Source organism: Bos javanicus, chromosome 20 (assembly GCF_032452875.1).
Source record: "Bos javanicus breed banteng chromosome 20, ARS-OSU_banteng_1.0, whole genome shotgun sequence".
In the NCBI taxonomy this organism is placed as follows: Eukaryota; Metazoa; Chordata; class Mammalia; order Artiodactyla; family Bovidae; genus Bos; species Bos javanicus.
The window spans coordinates 18,147,036-18,167,773 of record NC_083887.1 but is presented as its reverse complement, the minus strand read 5'-3'; the positions used below and the strand labels follow the sequence as shown (position 1 = coordinate 18,167,773).

General features: G+C 38.5%; 1 protein-coding gene across 2 annotated transcripts in view; it reads left to right on the top strand.

The window, feature by feature from the left end:
• The window catches only part of NDUFAF2 (NADH:ubiquinone oxidoreductase complex assembly factor 2), a 168,747-nt gene that overhangs the window by 97,539 nt on the left and 50,470 nt on the right, over positions 1-20,738 (top strand). For both annotated transcript variants that reach the window (XM_061393461.1, XM_061393462.1), the window contains exon 3: positions 16,617-16,657. In XM_061393461.1, coding sequence (XP_061249445.1) covers positions 16,617-16,657 — 41 coding nt within the window. The remainder of the gene's footprint in view (positions 1-16,616; positions 16,658-20,738) is intronic.

The window sequence follows — 20,738 nt, the reverse complement described above, 5'->3', positions numbered from 1 at the left end:
TGGGATGGGTTACCATTTCCTTCTCCAGAGATCTTCCTGACTCAGGGATCAAACCTGTGTCTCACGAATTCTTTACCATTGAGCCACCAGAGAGGCCCAAAATCAACTATACTCCAGTTGAGAAAAAGAATTATAAAGAAAAAAAAAAAGAAAGCGAGAAGTTCAAAGACGGAGTCCTAGGTTTTTCTAAAGTTTAGAGACAACGAAGACAAAAAGGAGCAGCCAGAAAAGGAGGAGGGAAAAAAGGAAGTTTCAAGAAGAAACAAGTGATCAATCATGTCAAATGAGGACCAAGAATTAATTCTTTCTTTAAGAACAGATCCTGACAAAAATAGTTTTATAGAGTGTTAGGAAGAAAAGCCTTTAGAAAAAAAGAATAGCAAGAGAGAATTTCAAGAGAATGAGTATAAATAATGTTTATGAGAATTTATCTGTAAAAAACAAAGGAGAACGTTGAGGGTGTACCTGGGTGGGAAAGTGGAATTGAGAGGAATTCGATTGTGTTTTTAAAGACAATAGAAGTAACCAAATTTTGTAATAGTGATGAGAAAGTTCCAGTTGAAAAGAAAGCATTAGTGATGCAGGAGAAAGACCTTGAGAAAGCAAGATGGGACAGAATCTAATACGCCTGTGAAAGAATTGGCCTTTGACAAGAGCATGAAAAGTTCATCAGGAGGAATAGCAGAAAAGTAGAGCATATTGTCATAGATGGAGGTAGATCAGTAGATGTGGTGATAACTTGTGTAAATTCCTTTTTGATTCCTCCAAGTGAAGCACAGAGAGATTAAATAGCTCCCTAAACACAAACAGCAGCTATAGCCATGATTTGAACCCAAATTATCTGTCTCCCTGGTGGCTCAGATGGTAAAGAATCTGCCCACACGCGGGAGACCCACATTCGATCCCTGAGTTGGGAAGATTGGACACGACTGAGCAACCTTCACCCTCACTTATGTCTTTCTCCAGAATCTTTACTCTTAATATTATCTTGTATTACCCACCTCATAATGACGAGGCCTATTTCTACTTATCCTTCAAGTAGTAGAGTAGACATGAATTTCTTTGGAAGTCTCTCCAACCCCACTCCTCACCCTCTAGTGCTAAGTGGGATATTCCTTCCGTGTTTTTCATCTCACTTTATGCCTCCCCCCAAACATAACACAACACACTGTAGAACACTCTCTTAGAATATTCACTGTAGAATATCTACCTCTTCTCCCTGGACGTGAAGATTCCTTAGAATAGAGTCGTTACCTTGTTCATCATTGTATTCTTAGGGCCTAGTTCAACACTTAACATAAACTAAGTGCAAGCTCAATCAATATTTGATGCATGAATGTATTTTAAGTTGAAACTACACGAGGAAGAAACATTTTGGGGACTTAGCTGACATGCTGAAAACTGTCCGTTTTTAAAAGAAAGACATGAAGTGGCACACCAAAGTAGCTGGTTCCAAACATAAAGGACACTCAAGGTTCAGATGTGGGAGGTAGTATAGTACCAGCTACTGAACTTTCTTATAAAGTTTCATGGAACCTTTAAGTTTCATCCATGTTATGATATGTAGTTCTTATACAGAGCATCTCAAAAGTTTTATTTTTCTGATTCAGATCACAGTTTATCTTCCTTTTTCCTGTTTTGTTGTATTTGGTAAGTTTAAACTAATCTTTTGTTGATAATAATAAACATTGTTAATAAGAACCCTAATACATGCAAAGTAGAGTATAATAGGAAGAGACAGAAAGGTTCTGATATAATATTTATTTTTAATGGAATGTTAAACTTTGCTTAACCACACATACTCATTAAAATGTAAAAATAAATTTCTAAATAAAGTCAAGTAAAAATTAATTTTCAGATATATTAATCCATACCTGTCTATCCTTAACACAATAATGAATCAGTTCAGTCACTCAGTCGTGTCCAACTCTTTGCAACCCCATGAACCACAGCACACCAGGCCTCCCTGTCCATCACCAACTCCCAGAGTCCACCCAAACCCATGTCCATTGAATCGGTGATGCCATCCAACCATCTCATCCTCTGTTGTACCCTTCTTCTCCTGCCCTCAGTAATGTCTCTGCTTTTTAATATGCTGTCTAGGTTGGTCTAACTTTCCTTCCAAGGAGTAAGCATCTTTTAATTTCATGGCTGCAGTCACCATCTGAAGTGATTTTGGAGCCCAGAAAAATAAAGTCAGCCACTGTTTCCAGTGTTTCCCCATCTATTTGTCATGAAGTGATGGGACCGGATGCCATGATCTTAGTTTTCTGAATGTTGAGCTTTAATATCTCAATAATGAACATCTCAGTATAAAAGTACTTTCATTGCATTATTATTAATAAATAATAATTGTTTAACATGCTTTTCTCAAACTACAGGAACATCAGACATAGAAGGGGCCTTAAAGGACTACCCACCAATAATTTTCAAAATAAACTTCAAAAACTAATGTAAGGGCATGTCCCAGCATCAGAAGACCTGGATTATGCTCAGGTCCTCCAATGTCCATTTATTATGTTGGTCATTTTGGGCAGATAGATTTACCTCTGTTTTTGATCTGTCAAATTAAAAGGCTGGGTTCAGTATCCTTTAAGGCCCCACCTATGTCTGATGTTCTGTGATTATATGAATCTAGAATTATCTCTAATCAACTGATGTCCCAATTCAGAGTCTCTGGACCTACTGTAAAACCAAATTGCTTGGCTGGGAATTACTGAGAGTTGTCGGTGATCTCCTTTATTAGATGATAGGATAGCTGCATGTATTAATTATCTACTGCTGCTTAACAAATTACCCCCAAAATTAAAGGCCTAAAATGACGGACTTATATTATCTCATAGTTTCCATAGTCAGGAATCTAGGCATGGCTTAGGTAGATCTTCTGTCTTAGGGTCTCTGCCAAGCCTGCAGGCAAGGTGTTGGCCTGGTCTGCAGTCATCTCAGTGCTTCTCTCAGGGCCCCTCTGTTTTGAAGCTCATTCACATGGTTTTGTCAGGCTGTGGAAGATCTATTTTCAGGCTCACTCAGATGGCCAGTGCCTGGCTTCAGGTTCTTCCTAGCTATTTGACTTAGGGCCTTAGTTCCCTGATAACTTTAGCTTTCTTTTTTTTTTTTTTTTTCATTTATTTATTTTACTTTACAATATTGTATTGGTTTGGCCATACATTGACATGAATCCATCATGGATGTACATGTGTTCCCCATCCTGAGCCCCCCTCCCACCTCCCTCCCCATCCCACCTCTCTGGGTCATCCCAGTGCACCAGCTCCGAGCACCCTGTCTCATGCATCAAACCTGGACCGGCGATTCGTTTCACATGTGATAATTTACATGTTTCAATGCCATTCTCCCATATCATCCCGCCCTTGCCCTCTCCCACAGAGTCCAAAAGACTGTTCTATACATCTGTGTCTCTTTTGCTGTCTCACATACAGGGTTATCATTACCATCTTTCTAAATTCCATATATATGCATTAGCACACTGTATTGGTGTTTTTCTTTCTGGCTTACTTTACTCTATAATAGGCTCCAGTTTCATCCACCTCATTAGAACTGATTCAAATGTATTCTTTTTAATGGCTGAGTAATATTCCATTGTGTATATGTACCACAGCTTTCTTCCCCGCCCCCTGCTGTTTATTTATTTTTATAGATTTATTTATTTTAATTGGAGGCTAATTACTTTACAATATTGTATTGGTTTTGCCATCCATCAACATGCTTTCTAAGTCTTGATATCAGGTACTGTTAGTCCTTCTTTTTTGAAGTTGTTTTGGCTATTTGAGATCCTTTGTATTTTCATATGGATTTCAGAATCACTTTGTTAATTTCTGTAAAAATACCTCCTTGGTTTTTGGTTGGGATTGTGTTGAATCTATAGATCTCTTTGCAGAGAACTAATATCTTAACAATAAGGCTCTCTTGACCCCTGAACATTGTATATCTCTTCATTTAATTTAGGCATTCTTTAATTTCTCTCATCAGTTTGTAGCTTTCATTGTACCTATATTGCACATTTTTTGTCAGATTTTCTCCTAACCACTTCATATTTTTGATGATATCATAATGATAACGTTTTTCAAGTTTAATTTCTCATTATCGAATAAATATCAGTAGACTTTTATATATTGATTTTGTATCCATTACTTTGCTAAATTCAGTTACTAATTATAGTAGCCTTTTTAAAATAATTCCATTAGATTTTCTATGTAGAAGATCATGTTGTTTGTGAATAAAACATTTTTCTTAATTCTTTCCAACTTGGATATCTTTAATTTGTTTTATTCTCACTGATTTGCATTGTCTAGAACTTCCAATAAACTGTCTAGTAGAGAAGAGATAAGAATTAACAGTCTTGTCTTATTCCTTATGTTTTACTTTTTTAAATGTATTTTTGAGTTATCTAAAATTTTATTTCGAATTTTTATATCTGTATTCTTGAGGGATACTAGTTAGTAATTCTTTTTTTCTTGTTTTTTTTTTGTGATTTTCGTATCAGAGTAATGCTGATCTTGTGAAATGCATTTGGATGTATTCCTTCTTCACAAGTCTGTAAGAGTTTGTGTTGAGTTATACTACTTTTTTAGGGCTTCCCTGGTAGCTCTACTGGTTAAAAATCTGCCTGAAAGGCAGGAGGCCTGGGTTTTACCCCTAGATTGGGAAGATTCCCCTGGAGAAGGGAACGGCTACCCACTCCAGTGTTCTGGCCTGGAAAATTCCGTGGACTATATATAGTCCATGGGGTTGCAAAGAGTCGGATATGACTGAAGCAGTTTGGCATAATTTCTTTACTAGTCAGGATATTCAGGTTATCTGTTTCTTCTTGAATGATCTTTGCAGGGTTGTATTTTCCAAAGAATCTGCCAATTCATCTAAGTTTCCAATTTGCGGGGGGCATAAAACAGACCATAGTATTATCTTATTTTTCTTTTAATAGCTTCAGAAGCTGTGTGGTGTTAATCTCTTTCATTCCTAGTTGTTATAGCTACAGTGGGTACCCCCAGATTCTGTATTGAAGTCTTAACCCCCAGTACTTCAGACTAGGGGCTTCTCAGGTGGTGCTAGTGGTAAAGAATTCACCTGCCAATCCAGGAGATGCAAGAGAAGTGAGTTTGACCCGTGGGTCGAGAAGATCCCCTGGAGTACAAAATGGCAACCCACTCCAGTATTCTTGCCTGGGACAGAGGAGCCTGATGGGCTAAAAAGTCATGGGGTCACAAAGAGCTGGACCCAACTGAGTAACTGAGCACACCTCAGGCTATATTTAGAGACAGTCTTTAAAGGGATAATTAAGTTAAAATGAGGTCCTCAGGACAAGTCTTAATCCAATATGACTAATGTCCTTATAAGAAAAGTCCATTAGGACAGAGGTGTGAACAGAGCGGGGACCTTGTGAAGACACGGGGAGAAGACTGCAATCTGTAAGCTGAGGAGAAAAGCCTCAGAAGAAACCAACCTTGCCACCACCTTGATCTCAGACTTTCAGTATTGAGAATGTGAGTCTAAGATTTTTCAGTGTCAGGGATGTTTTTATTTTTTATTTATTTATTTTTTAAAAATTTTATTTTATTTTTAAACTTTACATAATTGTATTAGTTTTGCCAAATATCCAAATGAATCCACCACAGGTATACATGTGTTCCCCATCCTGAACCCTCCTCCCTCCTCCCTCCCCATACCATCCCTCTGGGTCATCCCAGTGCACTAGCCCCAAGCATCCAGTATCATGCATCGAACCTGGACTGGCATCTCGTTTCATACATGATATTTTACATGTTTCAATGCCATTCTCCCATATCTTCCCACCCTCTCCCTCTCCCACAGAGTCCATAAGACTGTTCTATACATCACTGTCTCTTTTGCTGTCTCGTACACAGGGTTATTGTTACCATCTTTCTAAATTCCATATATATGCGTTAGTATACTGTATTGGTGTTTTTCTTTCTGGCTTACTTCACTCTGTATAGTAGGCTCCAGTTTCATCCACCTCATTAGAACTGATTCAAATGTATTCTTTTTAATGGCTGAGTAATACTCCATTGTGTATATGTACCATTGCTTTCTTATCCATTCATCTGCTGATGGACATCTAGGTTGCTTCCATGTCCTGGCTATTATAAACAGTGCTGCGATGAACACTGGGGTACACGTGTCTCTTTCCCTTCTGGTTTCCTCAGTGTGTATGCCCAGCAGTGGGATTGCTGGATCATAAGGCAGTTCTATTTCCAGTTTTTTAAGGAATCTCCACACTGTTCTCCATAGTGGCTGTACTAGTTTGCATTCCCACCAACAGTGTAAGAGGGTTCCCTTTTCTCCACACCCTCTCCAGCATTTATTGCTTGTAGACTTTTGGATCGCAGCCATTCTGACTGGTGTGAAATGGTACCTCACAGCGATGTTTTTAGAACGGATGCCTACTACAGTTTTCCTCAGTGTCTGTTGGCCATTATCCCTTGATAGGGGATGTCATCAGTATTGAGGGGACCAGAGCCTGCAACTGGATGTTGAGCGGGGTCTCTTCTTTGTTCTGTGGTTGTCACAGCCCTGTCTGGGGCAGCATCTGCTCCCCACTAGTTGGAGTAGAAGCCCCCAGGTCCGTTTCTGAGTTGCGGCGTGAGGTAGGTGGGACTAGAGTACTTCCACTGGGAGAGGAGCTACCGAGAATTCCAAGACATGCACTCTGTGGTGTTGCCAGCCGCCTGATGTGTGCATTTACAACGTGCACTCTTGTGGGCACTGACCCGGGCCCCTCCTCACCCACTGGAATGCAGGCAGTTGGCTCACACAGCCACCAGCACAGCTCTGATGGCACAGATCCGCTGAAGTTAGGTACTAGGACCTGCCATAGTTGCGTGTATTCTCACACCTGGCCCCATTGTGGGAGTTGCAGGGTCAGCCCAGTATCCAGCTGCACTTGTACATGTGCACACTTGCAGAGCCTGCAGCTGCTAGTGCCAGACCTGCACACCCACAGGAGTACCAGTAATTCCCTCGGATGTCCTGAGGGCGCTGAGCTTACAGAGGCGCCAGCACCTAAATCCTCCAAAGACATACGGGACAAGGCTCAGATTTCAACCCCACCTCCACATGTGGGCCGCCCACAGGCACTTGCACACTGCCAGACCTCTTGGAGGTGGAGCTACACCTGCTTTGAGTACCTGAGAAAGAGAGTGAGGCTGCTGTGCGGGGCTCTGATAGCTGGCCAGTCTCCTGCCTTTGCACACCCCTGTTTGAGGCCTGGGCCACGCTGCAGACTGTCTCTGGGCAGCAAGCCCCAGTCCTTTCCCCAGGGCAGTCCACTGAAGTCGAGTTTCAGCACCCAGCCCCTGTGCACACCAGCAGAAGACTCCCATCTTGGGCCGGGTAGTGCGGTGAGGTGGTCAGGACCATCTGTGCTGGCCCTTCTTGGTTCTGCCTGCCACAAGCCAGCGGCTGCACTTTTCTCTGAGCCTCCGGAGGGCCCTGTCTGTCCTGGCTAATCTCCCAGCTGTTGAAGGCAGTTCCCAGGGTAAAGGAACCTTTCTTCTTTCACAGGTCCCTCCCAGGGGCTCAGGTCCTGTCCCTATTTCCTTTTTTTTTTTCCCCCTCTCATCCTTCCCAGTTACATGGTGATCATTCTTGCAGCTTTGGATGCGTGAGATCTTCTGACCCTGTTCAGTAAGTATTCTATGAGAATTGTTCCATGTGCAGCTGTGTTTGATGTATTTGTTGGAGGAGGTGAGCTCCACAGTATTCTGTTCCACCATCATGATCTTTCCCCACTTCTAGTTCTGAGGCTTGTTTATGATTCAGTTGTATTTCCCTTTGTGGATTATTGGCTATATTTCTTTGATTTCTTATTATAGTGGCTGCTTTAGGTCTTGTAGACTACGATCTTCAATGTATCAGAGTCTTTCTTTATGTAGTTATTCTACTTCATGCAGAGTACAAGAACCTTATAGAAGTATACGACCATTTTTTCTTTCTAACATTTCTGTTACTGTCATATATTTTAGTTCTACATATGTTATAATCTACAGTCTACATCATTATTTTTATTGAAACAGTGAGCTAGCATTTAGAGATGTTTAATTAATAAGGAAATATAACATTTATCCATATTGTTAGCATTTCTAATGTTCTTCAGTCCTGTTTGGAGATGCAGATTTCCATCTGGAATTATTTTCTTTTGGTCTATAAGACTTCCTTTAACATTTCTTTAAATGTGAGTCTACTGGCGTTGAACTCTTTCAACTTTTGCATGTCTGAGATATATTTTTAAAAGATGTTTTAAAGATATTTCTCTGCATGTAACATTCTAGGTTGATAGCTGCTTTGCTTTCCATAGTTTTAACATATTCTACCTTACTTGGAAGTTTCTGTTGAGAAATCTGTTGTCATGCTTATCTTTATCCGTATGTATGTGATATGTATTTTTTTCCTGTGGCTGATTTAAAGTTTTTCTTTTTTTAACTAGTTTTGAGCAATTTGATTATGATGCACCATGATATAATCTCTTGTGCTTGATGTTTCTTGAGTTTCTTAGACCTACTGATTTGGTTTCCATCAAATTTAGAAAAATTTTGGCCACCATGTCTTCAAACATTTTTTCCTGTGTCCTGCTTTGTCCTCTCTTTCAGGTCCTCCATTCGCAGCGTTGAGCTGCTTGAAGGCATGTCACAGCTCACAGATGTTCTGTTTACCTGTAGAAACTGTTTTCTCATTGAGTTTCAGTTTGTATAGTTTCTCTTCCTGTGTCTTCAAGTTCACTGATCTTTTCCTTCACAATGTCAAATAACTATTAATCCATCCGGAGTATTTTTCATGTTGGCATTGTAGTTTTCATCTCTACGAGTTTGATATGGGTCTGTTTTATATCTTCCAGGTCTCTGCTTAACATGTTCAAACTTTCCCTTAGCTTTTTGAACATATGGGATGCGGTTGTAACTGTTTTAATGTTCTTGTCTTCTAATTCTACCATCTGTATCTGTTTTCAGTTGGTTTGGGTAAGTTGATTTTTTTTCTCCTCAGTATGGGAAGTGTTTTTCTGCTTCTTTGTTTGCTCGGCAATATCTGATTGGATGTCAGGCATTTAAAATTTTTGCCTAATTGGATAGTGGATATTTTTGTGTTCATGTGTGTGTGTGTGTATATATATATATATATATGTATATATATATGTATGTATATTTGAGCTTTGTTCTGAGACAGTTACATTACTGGGAAACAGGTTGATCCTTTCAGGGCTGACTTTTAAGATTTGTTAGATGGGACTAGAGCATAGTTTCATCTGCAGCTAATAATTCTGCACTGTCGATGCAGATCGTTTCTCAGCACTCTACTCTGCCCCATCAATAATGAGGTTTTCCACTCTGGGTGGTGGGAATTGACATTGCTCTTGACCCTGTGCAAATCCTGAGTTCTGTTCCTTCTGAGCATTTCAAGTGGTTCTCTTCCTGACGTCCAGAGTTCCTCACTCCCCTGAATTGACCAGTGCTCTGCTGAATACTTGGTCTTCTGCTAATCTCCATCCAGAGTGTGCTCTCTGTAGCAGTTTCCTGTCTGGTAGTCTATCCTGTGAATTGTAGCCACCCTGCTCTCCCTGGACTCTCAGCCTCATCTCCATAATTTAGGTAGTATGGTGGGTTTTGGCTGGATCCCCTCGCTGTTGCCACAGCCTAGAAACTGTCAGAGCATTGAGCTGAGGCAATTGTAAGGGTAAACTCTTGTTTGTTTTACCTTCCCAGGGACCACTGCATTTATTACTCGATGTCCACTGTCTGGAAAATTGCTGTTTCATATCATTTGTCCCTGTTGCTCCATCTTGGGTAGAAGCGGAAGACAGCTTTCTTTCAGTGAGCTTAATGCATTTGAGATTCATTTGTTCTTGTGTGAATCAGTGGTCTATTCCTTTTTATTGCTGAGTAGAATTATATCATGTTGATATACCAGTGTGTTTAATCTGTTCACCAGCTGAAAGACACTGGGGTCATTTACACTTGATAGCAATTGTTAAGTGGAGCCGCTGTGCCATCTGTATATCTTCTTCTTTTTGCCCAGCTATTTTTTATTTGGTTGGCTTTTTTCCCCTATTTGTTTCCTTTTAAGAATTTCTCATATGTCCTCTTTACAAGTCTTTACGACACATGTGATTTGCAAGTATTTTTTCCCAGTCTGTGTTTTCGTTCTCTTCCCTGTGCTGCTTGAAGAGGACACATTGATTTTAATGAAATCAGGTTTTTTATCATTTTTTCTTTTATGCCTCATCATGCTTTTAGTGTTGTACATAGGAAATTTTTGCCTAACCCAAGCTCACAAATATTTTCTTTGGTGATTTCTTCTAGAAGTTTTAGAGTTGTGGTTTTACATTTATATCTCTGATTCATTTTGAATTATATTTTGTGTCTGGTGTAGATATCAGTCAATTTGGACATGGATATGGATAGTCAGTTTTTTCAACACTATTTTTTAATTGTGTTAAAATATGTATAGCATACTATCTTAATCATTTTTAAGTGTACAATTGAGTCGTCCTAAATACATTCACTTTGTTGTAGAGCTGTCACCCCATCCATTTCCATAACTCTTTTCATCTTCTAAAACTGAAATCCCGTACCTGTTAAACAATAGCTCCCGCTCTTTCTTCTGGTCTTTTTATGTCTTGTTGTTCATAATTTTCCCCAACTGTGCATGCACGTAGTTATTTTTCGTCCCTCATAGTTTCTTTGTATTTTGTTGCTGCAGGAGACATTTGTCTAAGGGCAAGCACTGCAACAAAGGGTCACAGGTCCCAGCCTGTCCCACATTCTCATCTGGATGCTTGAGTGTGGAAGGACACACTTTTGCACACGTGTAGTTGTTGGCAGCATCCAGTTTCTCATGGTTGCAGGGCTGTGAGAAACAGTTTTTTGCTTGATGTTGGCCAGAGACCACCATAACCGCCCAGAGGTCACCAGCAGTTACTTGCCACATGATATTCCCCAACATGACCTTTTTTTCCTTGCAGCCAGCGAGGGAAAGAGAGATTTCAACAAGGAAGATTGCCATATTTTCTGTAACATCATCATACAAGCATGTGCATCCCATAACCTTCGCCATATTTTCGTAGTTAGAAATAAGTCACAGGTTCTGAGCTCACTCAAGGGGAAGAGATCATTCAGAGACACAATCACCAAGTGGTGGGGGTTGTCAGGCTACCTTCAGAGTCTGTTTTCTGTATACAGTAACAAAGGAACAGCATGTTGAGCACAAAAGAGTATATAATATAAGATTCCACGTATATGAAATTGTAGATAAGCAAAAGTAATCAACAGTGACAGAAAGCACCACTTGTTGGGGGCTACGGGTGAGTTAAGGTGAGTGTTTGCATGTAGTCAGACACTTGGGAACTTTTAGGGTGATGGAAATACTCTATACACTGATTGTGGTGCTCGTCACACAGTTGTATGCATTTGTCAGAACTCATGGAATTACACACTTACAATGGTTTTACTGTATTGTATGTAAATTATACCTCAATAAAGTTGATTAAGGAAAACGAACAATAATAGCCATGAACATCACAACATTTGTAACTTAATTATGCCAACTAAATCTAATAACATCCTTAAGAAACTTTTCAGAGTCAATAATTAGAAAATAAGTCATTTTATAATATATTATTTGAAGAGTTTTCATAGTTAAAAATGTCTTTTTTTTTCTTTTTTTTAATACAGTTTATACAGATTTCTTTTTTATATATGATCTTTATGGTGTGTAAACCTATAATTTCGTTCTGAATGGTCACCTACTGAATCTAGTGATAAAGGTCTCATTTACCTCAACCCCTGTTGATGCTACTTCTAAAAGTGTATTAGCCATTTTCAGTTCTTACTGAAGTTTGAAGAAGGTATGCCTCATCAAGTGTTTTCCTACCTGCATCTTCTAGTCTTTTTTAGTGGTTAATGGGATATTCAACTTGCATGTTCACTTCTACACTCATTATAGTGTGTTATATTCCAGTAAGAGTATTAAAGTTCAGTGAAAACCTCATGCATACTGATGAGAATGCAAATGAGCATTGGTAAAAGAATGCTAGGATCTTAAGGCATAAACTGTCCAGTTAACTTGCTATATTCTGTTCAAACAATAGTTACATTATAATGAAGACTGATACAGAATCCATCATACAAATATAATTAGCAATGGCAAAATCATTACATAATTTGTAATTGAATAGAGGTTCAGTTCCAGATTGTTCTGAGTTAAAAAAAAAGAAATGTAATGATTTGATATTAGTGCTTATTTCTGTTCCTTCCTCCTTATAACCTTTGCCAGCCTTTAGCAAGACATTTCCTTTGCTGTATGTAGTGATGGGGAAACTAGGGATGATTATATAAATGAGTGATAACATTGAAAATTTCCAGCTGTAACCTTTATTGGATACATAACACTGAACAGGCATCAACCATCATCTCAAGAAGACATTTCAAGTATCTGGTTATTGTAGAATTATAAATATTGTAGGATTATTTATTTCAGAAATTACATGTATCTATCTAAATAAAAATCTCTTTTCCTTGAACCATTTAAAACAAAGTTAAAGGAAGCCCTGATATCTTTCCTTAGAGAAGAGTCTCTGATGAGAATGAATAGTCTAGGTTGTATTAATATATTACCTTAATACTTAATTTTATATCTATGAATGAATTTTATAAACTTATACAAAACCAGTAGGGTTTAGAAAAACACATATCAGAGTTTCTTCAACCTATTCATCTACCTTGGAATTAAAAAAAAAATTATTTGAGGGCTTCCCAGATGATCCAGTGGTTAAGAATCCACTTGCTAATGCTGGGGACACAGGTTTAATCCCTGGTCCTGGAAGATTCCCACATGTCACAGGACAGCTAAGCCTGTGCATCACAGCTACTGAGCCAACACTCTAGAGCCTGCGAGCCACGACTGCTGAAGCCCGTGCACCTAGAGCCTGTGCTCAGCAACAAGAGAAGCCCGCCCAATGAGAAGCTTGCACATCGCGACTAGAGAGTAGCCCCTGTTTGCCATAACTAGAGAAAGCCCGCGTGCAGCCATGAATAAATAAATACATAAAATTTTTAAAATTTTTGGATTTTAAGATTAGAAAATTTTAAGATTAAGAAAATTTTAAAACAATTTTAAGATTTAAGAAAATTTTAAGATTCTACTGAAGTATTTTTTCTTTTCTCAACCTTATGAAAACAAAAGTTGAAAATTCTGTTTGATAGACTCATCAGTAAGACAAATTGTTGTTTTTCTCATAGTGCCAGTGTGTTATTGTGCCAGTATACTTTTTTGGATGATCTAATGTCAGTGCTAGTGTTCACAGACTCTAGAATACATAGCAATCAGGTAAAAAGTGTAATCGTTTTTTCGGGTTTTTTTGTTTTGTTTTTTAATGTTTATTGGAGTATAGTTGATTTACAATATTGTGTTAGATGCAGGTGTACAGCAAAGTGAAAAAAGTGTAATAATAATGACATTTTTGATAATTTATCAAAGTGTTTTGATAATATATGAAAGTGTTTTAAAATCAAGATATATAATTGCTAAAAGGATTATACTTAATGGTAGCCCTAGCACAAAAGTTGACAAACTTTTCCTTAAAGGGCCAGATGCTAAATAGTTTAGACTTTGCAGGCCGTATGGTCTTTGTTACAGCTTACTCATCTCTGCCACTGTAGCACAAGTTATAATAGATATGTAAATAAGGAAGTATGACTGTGTTCCAGTAAAACCTTATTTACAGACACTGAAATTTGAATTCTGTGTAATTTTCATATGTCATGAAATATTGTTCTTTGTTGGTTATTTTTTCAGCCATTAAAATAAAAAAAAGCAAGCCGTGCATTACAATTTTGCTTGCAGTCTATAGTTTGTCAGTGCCCCCCTCCAGCAGTTGATTTTTCTGAATTAACTTTATAATCTTAATCAGAACTGAATATTTATTGCTTAAAACATTTTTAAGGTACATGGCTCATAGTGAATTATTTTAAAAGCAGTCTCTTTCCTAGGGAGAAGAGTGCCCACAAATATAGACAATATTTTTACCATAAAGAGACAGTTGAAAAATTCCATAGCTTACTTATTTCCTTGATTGTGCAGAAGAATCTTGATATTGCTAAGCTGGATTTTTTTTAATACAGGTCAAAATCCCATTACAGTGAATATTTTTATAGTGGAAGTACTCATTCAAAAACTGTATTTAAGTACCTACTCTTTCAAAGCATTTAGGTGGTAGATAAATAAATCTCCCATGGATACATTCTGCCCTTAACAAACTTCCAGCCTAGAAAGGAATATAAAATCTGTGCAAGTTGTAGCTAAAAATGAACTAAATAGAGCTGGAAGCCAAAAAGAAGAGAATGCAGATGATAACAACACGGATAGAAGTTCAGAAACAGGAATAGATAGAGAAGGCAAAACACTGGGTACTGTATTGAAAATACATGTATGGGGTTAGTGCCAGAGCGAACAGAGCAGGGCGAAGTAACCAGTCACAGGCCCACAACTGAATGCTGCTCTTTCCTCCCTCACAGTCATTCACGACTGGGCTTGTCATGAGAATGGGTCCTGCTGCTATTACTTGGAGCAGGCAGGCTACTGGAGCTAACGCGTCAGAAGAAAAGGTGGCTGGTGAATGGACAGAGCTCAGATTTTAGAGCCATTTAAACCAACATTTTGGAGAAGGCAATGGCACCCCACTCCAGTACTCTTGCCTGGAAAATCCCATGGACAGAGGAGCCTGGTAGGCTGCAGTCCATGGGGTCGCTAAGAGTCAGACACAACTGAGCGACTTCACTTTCACTTTTCACTTTCATGCATTGGAGAAGGAAATGGCAACCCACTCCAGTGTTCTTGCCTGGAGAATCCCAGGGACAGCGGAGCCTGGTGGGCTGCCGTCTATGGGGTTACACAGAGTCAGACGTGACTGAAGTGACTTAGCAGTAAACCAACATTTGATTCTCAGTCTGTTACCTGCCAGATATGTAAGTTTTGGCAAGTTGCTGATCTTCTTGAACCTCAGTTTCCCAATCTGTAAAATGGGGTTAAAAATGCTTATTTTCTGACATGTAGTTCGTGTTGTGACCTATTCCTCTTCCTAGTTTAGTGTTCCCTGCTTGTTGCTTATAAACTTTGAGAAACTGCTTAGTAGAGCATGGATGGTTATTGCTGCCAGAGACAGGGTCAGATCTGGATTCAAATTCCACCATTAGTATTTAATGTGTAAACTTGGGAAAGTTATTTAATTTTTCTATCAAATAAGCATATTTCACAATTTTGTAATGAAGATTGAACCAACTAAAGTGATAAAATAGTTTCTACTTTTCAAAGACCATATTCCTTGCAAGTATATCAGTATATGTCCTCATAAGTCAAGCAAGTTTTGTTGATCTTTGCTTTTTGGAGTCTGTTATGGAAAAAAAAATACAGGTTTATTGAAAAATAGCAAAAACTTAGACTTGTATGTTTATTGTATGCCAGACTCTGAACTAAGAATTTATATATATTATTTCATGTAACTTTCACAATAACCCTAAAATGTAGACACTAGTATCATAATTTTATAGATGAGGAATCTGATGTCTAGAAAATTAAATAATTTGCCTCAGGTTACACAGCTAGTAAGTACTTGAGTGGGGATTTGAACCCCAAAATTCTACCTCTGCTCTCCTAAGCACTGTACTATATGTCTTCATGTGATTCTGACACACTTTCTTAGAGGCAGCTGCCTCCACTCCCTTCCTGTTGCTGTAAAGCATCTAACGCAGTATTCAGTGTCCAGTAGGCACTTGACAAGTATGAACTCTCTGCTGTGCATCTCATCTCCCAAGTGTTGGAGCTTAAGGCCTGTCATACCAACCGTAGGAGATAGACTGCTTGCCAGAACAGATTAGAAGAGAAGTCTCTGAAAATGAAAACTTTTCTCCATCCATTCTTTTATATGTTGAGCAATAATTGGTTAACGTTACCAGGATAAGTTTAATGTTGCCTTGTAGTTTACCGCATTATCATTTGGCCTATATGCCATTATATACTAAATTGAATTCAGATGCTTATGAGGTATGATTTTAGTTATGAAACTGTCCCCTTTACACTCTCCCCACACTCACGTATTTTTTATGACACAGATCATACCTGACGTATGTTTTGGTGACTCCTTTCTGTGGCCCCTTCACCAGTGTATATGCTCCTTCGCCAGTATATATGCTCATTCGCCAGTATATATGCTCCAGAAGAGGAGGGAACACATGTTCGGTTCCCTGTTGTCTCTCTAGTGGCTAAAACATGCGTGTGTGCTAAGTTGCTTCAATCGTGTCTGACTCTATGACCCCATGGACTACAGCCTGCCAGGCTCCTCTTTCCATGGGGTTCTCTAGGTAAGAATACTGGAGTGGGTTGCCATGCCCTCCTCCGGGGGATCTTCCCAATTCAAGGATCGAAGCCATGTCTCTTATGACTCCTGCATTGGCAGGCAGGTTCTTTACCACTAGCGCCACCTGGGAAGCCCTAAAACAATATATAGCAGGTGTTTAATACATATTTGTTTCGTGCGTGGGTAAATAAAATGTGCAGTTTATAGAAAACTTATATTTAGTTATTATTTTTCTTTCTAGCTTGGATCAGAAAAACAAGACAGACTCCGCCTACTATGGAGGTAAGAATACACAAGGAAAATATTCAAATATGTGTCTGTAATGCTGTGCTTCTCAATTGAGTTTGTACTCTCAGAGATACATGAAACCTCTAAAACATGTGATGCCACCTCTCCAAAATGTTAATTTTACTCCATAGAAAGTAATTTCAAACATATTTGTAATAACTGTACAAATCATGGAATGTAACATAAAATTTATATAAAATTTTAAGTGAAGTGATAACAATTTAAAACAGAATAAAAATACTTTAGAGGATGTTTGGACTTAAAGCAGCTTGCATCAGAACATTTCCCTGGCCTCTGGGAGTTCTCTGTTCTGATATGGATGCTTCGGTGGAAGAGTTGAGAAACACTGAATCTCTTGGTCCTATCCAAATCATGCTGTTTATTTTGCCCTTAATTTTATATAAAACTATAAAATTTTATAATTTGTATGTAAATTTAATGCCATCAGGTAGCTGAAGAAACTTTAAAATATACATTAACAGGTAATAGGTAGCACTCAGTAACTAATAGTTGAATTTGTATTTAAAACTTTAGAAACATAGGAAATTCCCTGGTGGTCCAGTGGTTAGGACTTCACGTTTTCACTGCCCAGGGCCTGGGTTCTGTTCCTGACTGGTAAACTAAGATCCTGCAAGCTACATGGAGCAGCCAAAATAAAAGCTTTAGAAGCATAATTTTGGTGGTATGCAGAATGAAAAACATAGCAAAGCTGTGGTATTTGTGTTTTTACAACATGGTTATCTCAATGGCAGAAACCAGCACAATATTGTAAAGCAATTATCCTTCAATTGAAAATAGATTTAAAAATGGTTATTTCATAATTTCAAAACACTTATTTCATAATTTTTATTTTAAAACAGTAGCAAAATGTTTGTAAGAGATAAATGTATTTCATAGGAGGGAAGTTTTCAAATTCATTAATATACTGCCTATTCCTTTTGTTTTACTATTGAGGATTCTTCTTTTCCCTCTCTACCACAAACCTTGTTGACAACATAAATGAGTTCCAATACTCAGGCCACACTTTTTAAGAGGTGTATACTCCAAGGAAGAGTTTAGGATAACCTGTAAATTAGCATACCTATCTTTACTGTTCCATTCCTCTTGGACTGACCCTATCAGCGTTTGTCTGACCAAGGTCTAAGTGAGCGTATTACTAAGCCTATTTTTAGCTTTATATGTTGCTTCCATCTTACCCTTGTCCTACGCTTCTCAGACTCTTTTTTTCTAGTATCCAGTGAACCTTGGAATAAAAGTGGGAAAAAAAAATCAATGTGATCCAGTATGCAGAAGTATCTTCTGTGGTTTCCAGTGCTAAGGATGGATCAAGGAACCCTTCTTGTGTTGGCTACAATAAGAGCTACTGTTCTTAGAGAAACAGGTGCTTCTTCTATCCTCAGGACTTTGGAAGCCTTCTTTAGATACATGTAAAGTGATTAGATGGAAGTAACTGCCATTATCAGGCCTAAGTCACCACTCCTGTAAATGTTAGGTAATCCCATCATCTCAGACAAGCTCCAGTTAAAACAGTGAGACCAGGTCATTCCATCCATGGTGCTCACATTCTCAAATGTCTGAAAAGGAGCCCTCTGTTTCCTCTTTTCAAATATACTATTAGTTGCAGTGTTCTTTATACAGAAGAGCCCCCATGTCTGTGGGCCCCCAATACACACACACACACATCCTCTTCTCTCCCTCCTGATCGTTTCCATTGTGTTTCAGGAATTTCCATTTTTTTATTAGCAAATTGCCATTCACATTTGATATTGTTCTAGGAACTTTCTCTACCACAGAACCTCTACTAAAATCTACCTGTGTCTAAAAGATAGTGAGTCTCTTCTTTCCTTGAAGTGGATTGTGCTCATTTTCCTACAACGCATAGAAAGAAAGTAGGACCTTTCCCCTATGGTTTCTAAAATAGTCTTCCATTTTGTGGGCCCAGGAGAATGTAGTACCTTTGCAATCTAAGTAGATTTCTTTCAACCTATTCATCATTTTTATCTTTGCTAATATCCAGGGCACTCTCCCACACTGATGGCAGCGATTAGAACCAAACTTCCAGTTTTTTTCTGTCACTGTCTCTCCAAGTTCTTAGCCATTTAGTTCTTTGACTTTGTCCTCACCTGTATCCCTAGCTCAAAGAACAACCGCTTCCATAACCACACCTTAGTTCATATCATCACCAACACCATTCTACCATTACAACTTACAAACTTTTCAATCCCAGAGTCTACATATATCATCATAAGGGAGAGGAAAAACCCATTTACAATAAAAATAAGGCATGCATACAGAAAACCACAAGAATTAAATGGGATTGTTTAACAGGTTATTATAAGGCAAATTCCACCCAGATCAAGAAATACAACTTTGCCAGCTACTCCTATGCCCCATCTCAATACAACCTCCTTTCTACCCACAAAAGCAACCTGGAACCCTGACTTTTGTAGTAATCATTTCCTCACATGTTTAAATAATCTTTCTTCTCAGCCAAATGGACACTATAGTTTAGACTTGCCTGTTTTGTAAAAACTTCATACTTAAGTCTCTTTCAGTTTATATGTTCTTCCTCCATCCCTTTTATTTCCTGACAGATTTATCTATTGAAAAACCCAACCAAAGTTTGCCACAGTCTAAATTTTGCTAATCTTATGCTCTCTGTGTAGGCTTCTCAGGTGGCGTGAGAGGTAAAGAACCTGCCTACCAATGCAGGAGACATAAGAGATGTGGGTTAGATCCCTGGGTTGGAAGATCCCCTGGAAGAAGGCATGGCTACCCACTCCAGTGTTCTTGCCTAGAGAATCCCATGGACAGAGGAGCCTGATGGGTTACAGTCCAAAGGGTCTCAAAGAGTTGGACAAGACTGAAGTGACTTAGCACGCATGCACGCATGTTCTCTGCATAATCCAACATGTTCTGTTCCTCTGTCTTCCAGATTGGAAGCTGGATCCAGCAGCTAGATACTGATGTTTGATCTTTTTGTCAAGAATATGTAAAGTGTTTGGCAAGACTACAGGAGAGCACTGTGTCTGGTTGTCCTTTTTCTAATCTTTGTAGATGCTCATGCTTAATGCATATGGTTAGTTCATTGGAAACAACCTCCTGTGTTCTTGCATATCTTTTAAAACTAGTTTGTTTTTAAGATGCTGTCAGTAATTTGAGTTCTCTACTTTTTTTCAAATCTGTTAGTGAACTCCCACCCCCAAATAGACTTCCACTATATCATTTATAGACTATGGCTGAAGGTTTGTTATTTAGTCACTAAGTCATGTCCAACTCTTTTGCAGCCCCATAGACTATAGCCTGCCAGGCTTATAGCTGAAGGTAGCTAGTAGCAATTAGAATTACCATTTACAGTAGCATTAGAAAGCATAAAATACCCTGATATAAATTTAACAAACTATATGCAAGACATATAGACTAAACACTATAAAACATTGGTAAGAGAAATTAGGGAAAGACCTAAATTAACGGGGAGATATATCTGTTCATTGATTGGAATATTTAGTATTGCTAAGATGTTAGTTCTCCCAAAAGCTACTGATTCGCAGCAGTAATTCTTAGCACTTTGTCATGAATCAGTTACAGAGAAGCCTTATTATAACACAAATTGCAGAACCTTTTCCCCAGAGTTTTTGATCCACAAAGTCTGGAGTAAGCCCTGAATATTTGTATTTATAGCAAGTTCCCTGGTGATGCTAACTAATGCTGCTGATCCAGAGCCCATACTTTGTAAACCACTTCTCTATAGACTCAGTCAAGTAAAAATCCAGTTAAAATCCCATTAGACTTATTTTGGTAGAAATCAAGATGCTGATTCTAAAATATATATGGAAATTCAGAGGACCTAGAGTAGCTGAAAGCAATCATGAAAAAGGAGACAGTAATTAGAGGACTTATGCTCTAACAATTAGAGAACTGACTCTAAAACCATAGTAATTAAGACAGCGTGGTACTGGTATAAGGATATATAAACAAATAAATGGAAAAGAATAGAGAGTTTAGAAGTAGATAGTGTACAACCAGCTGGTTTTTGGTGGTAGCACCAAAGGAACACAATTAGAAATGAAGAGTC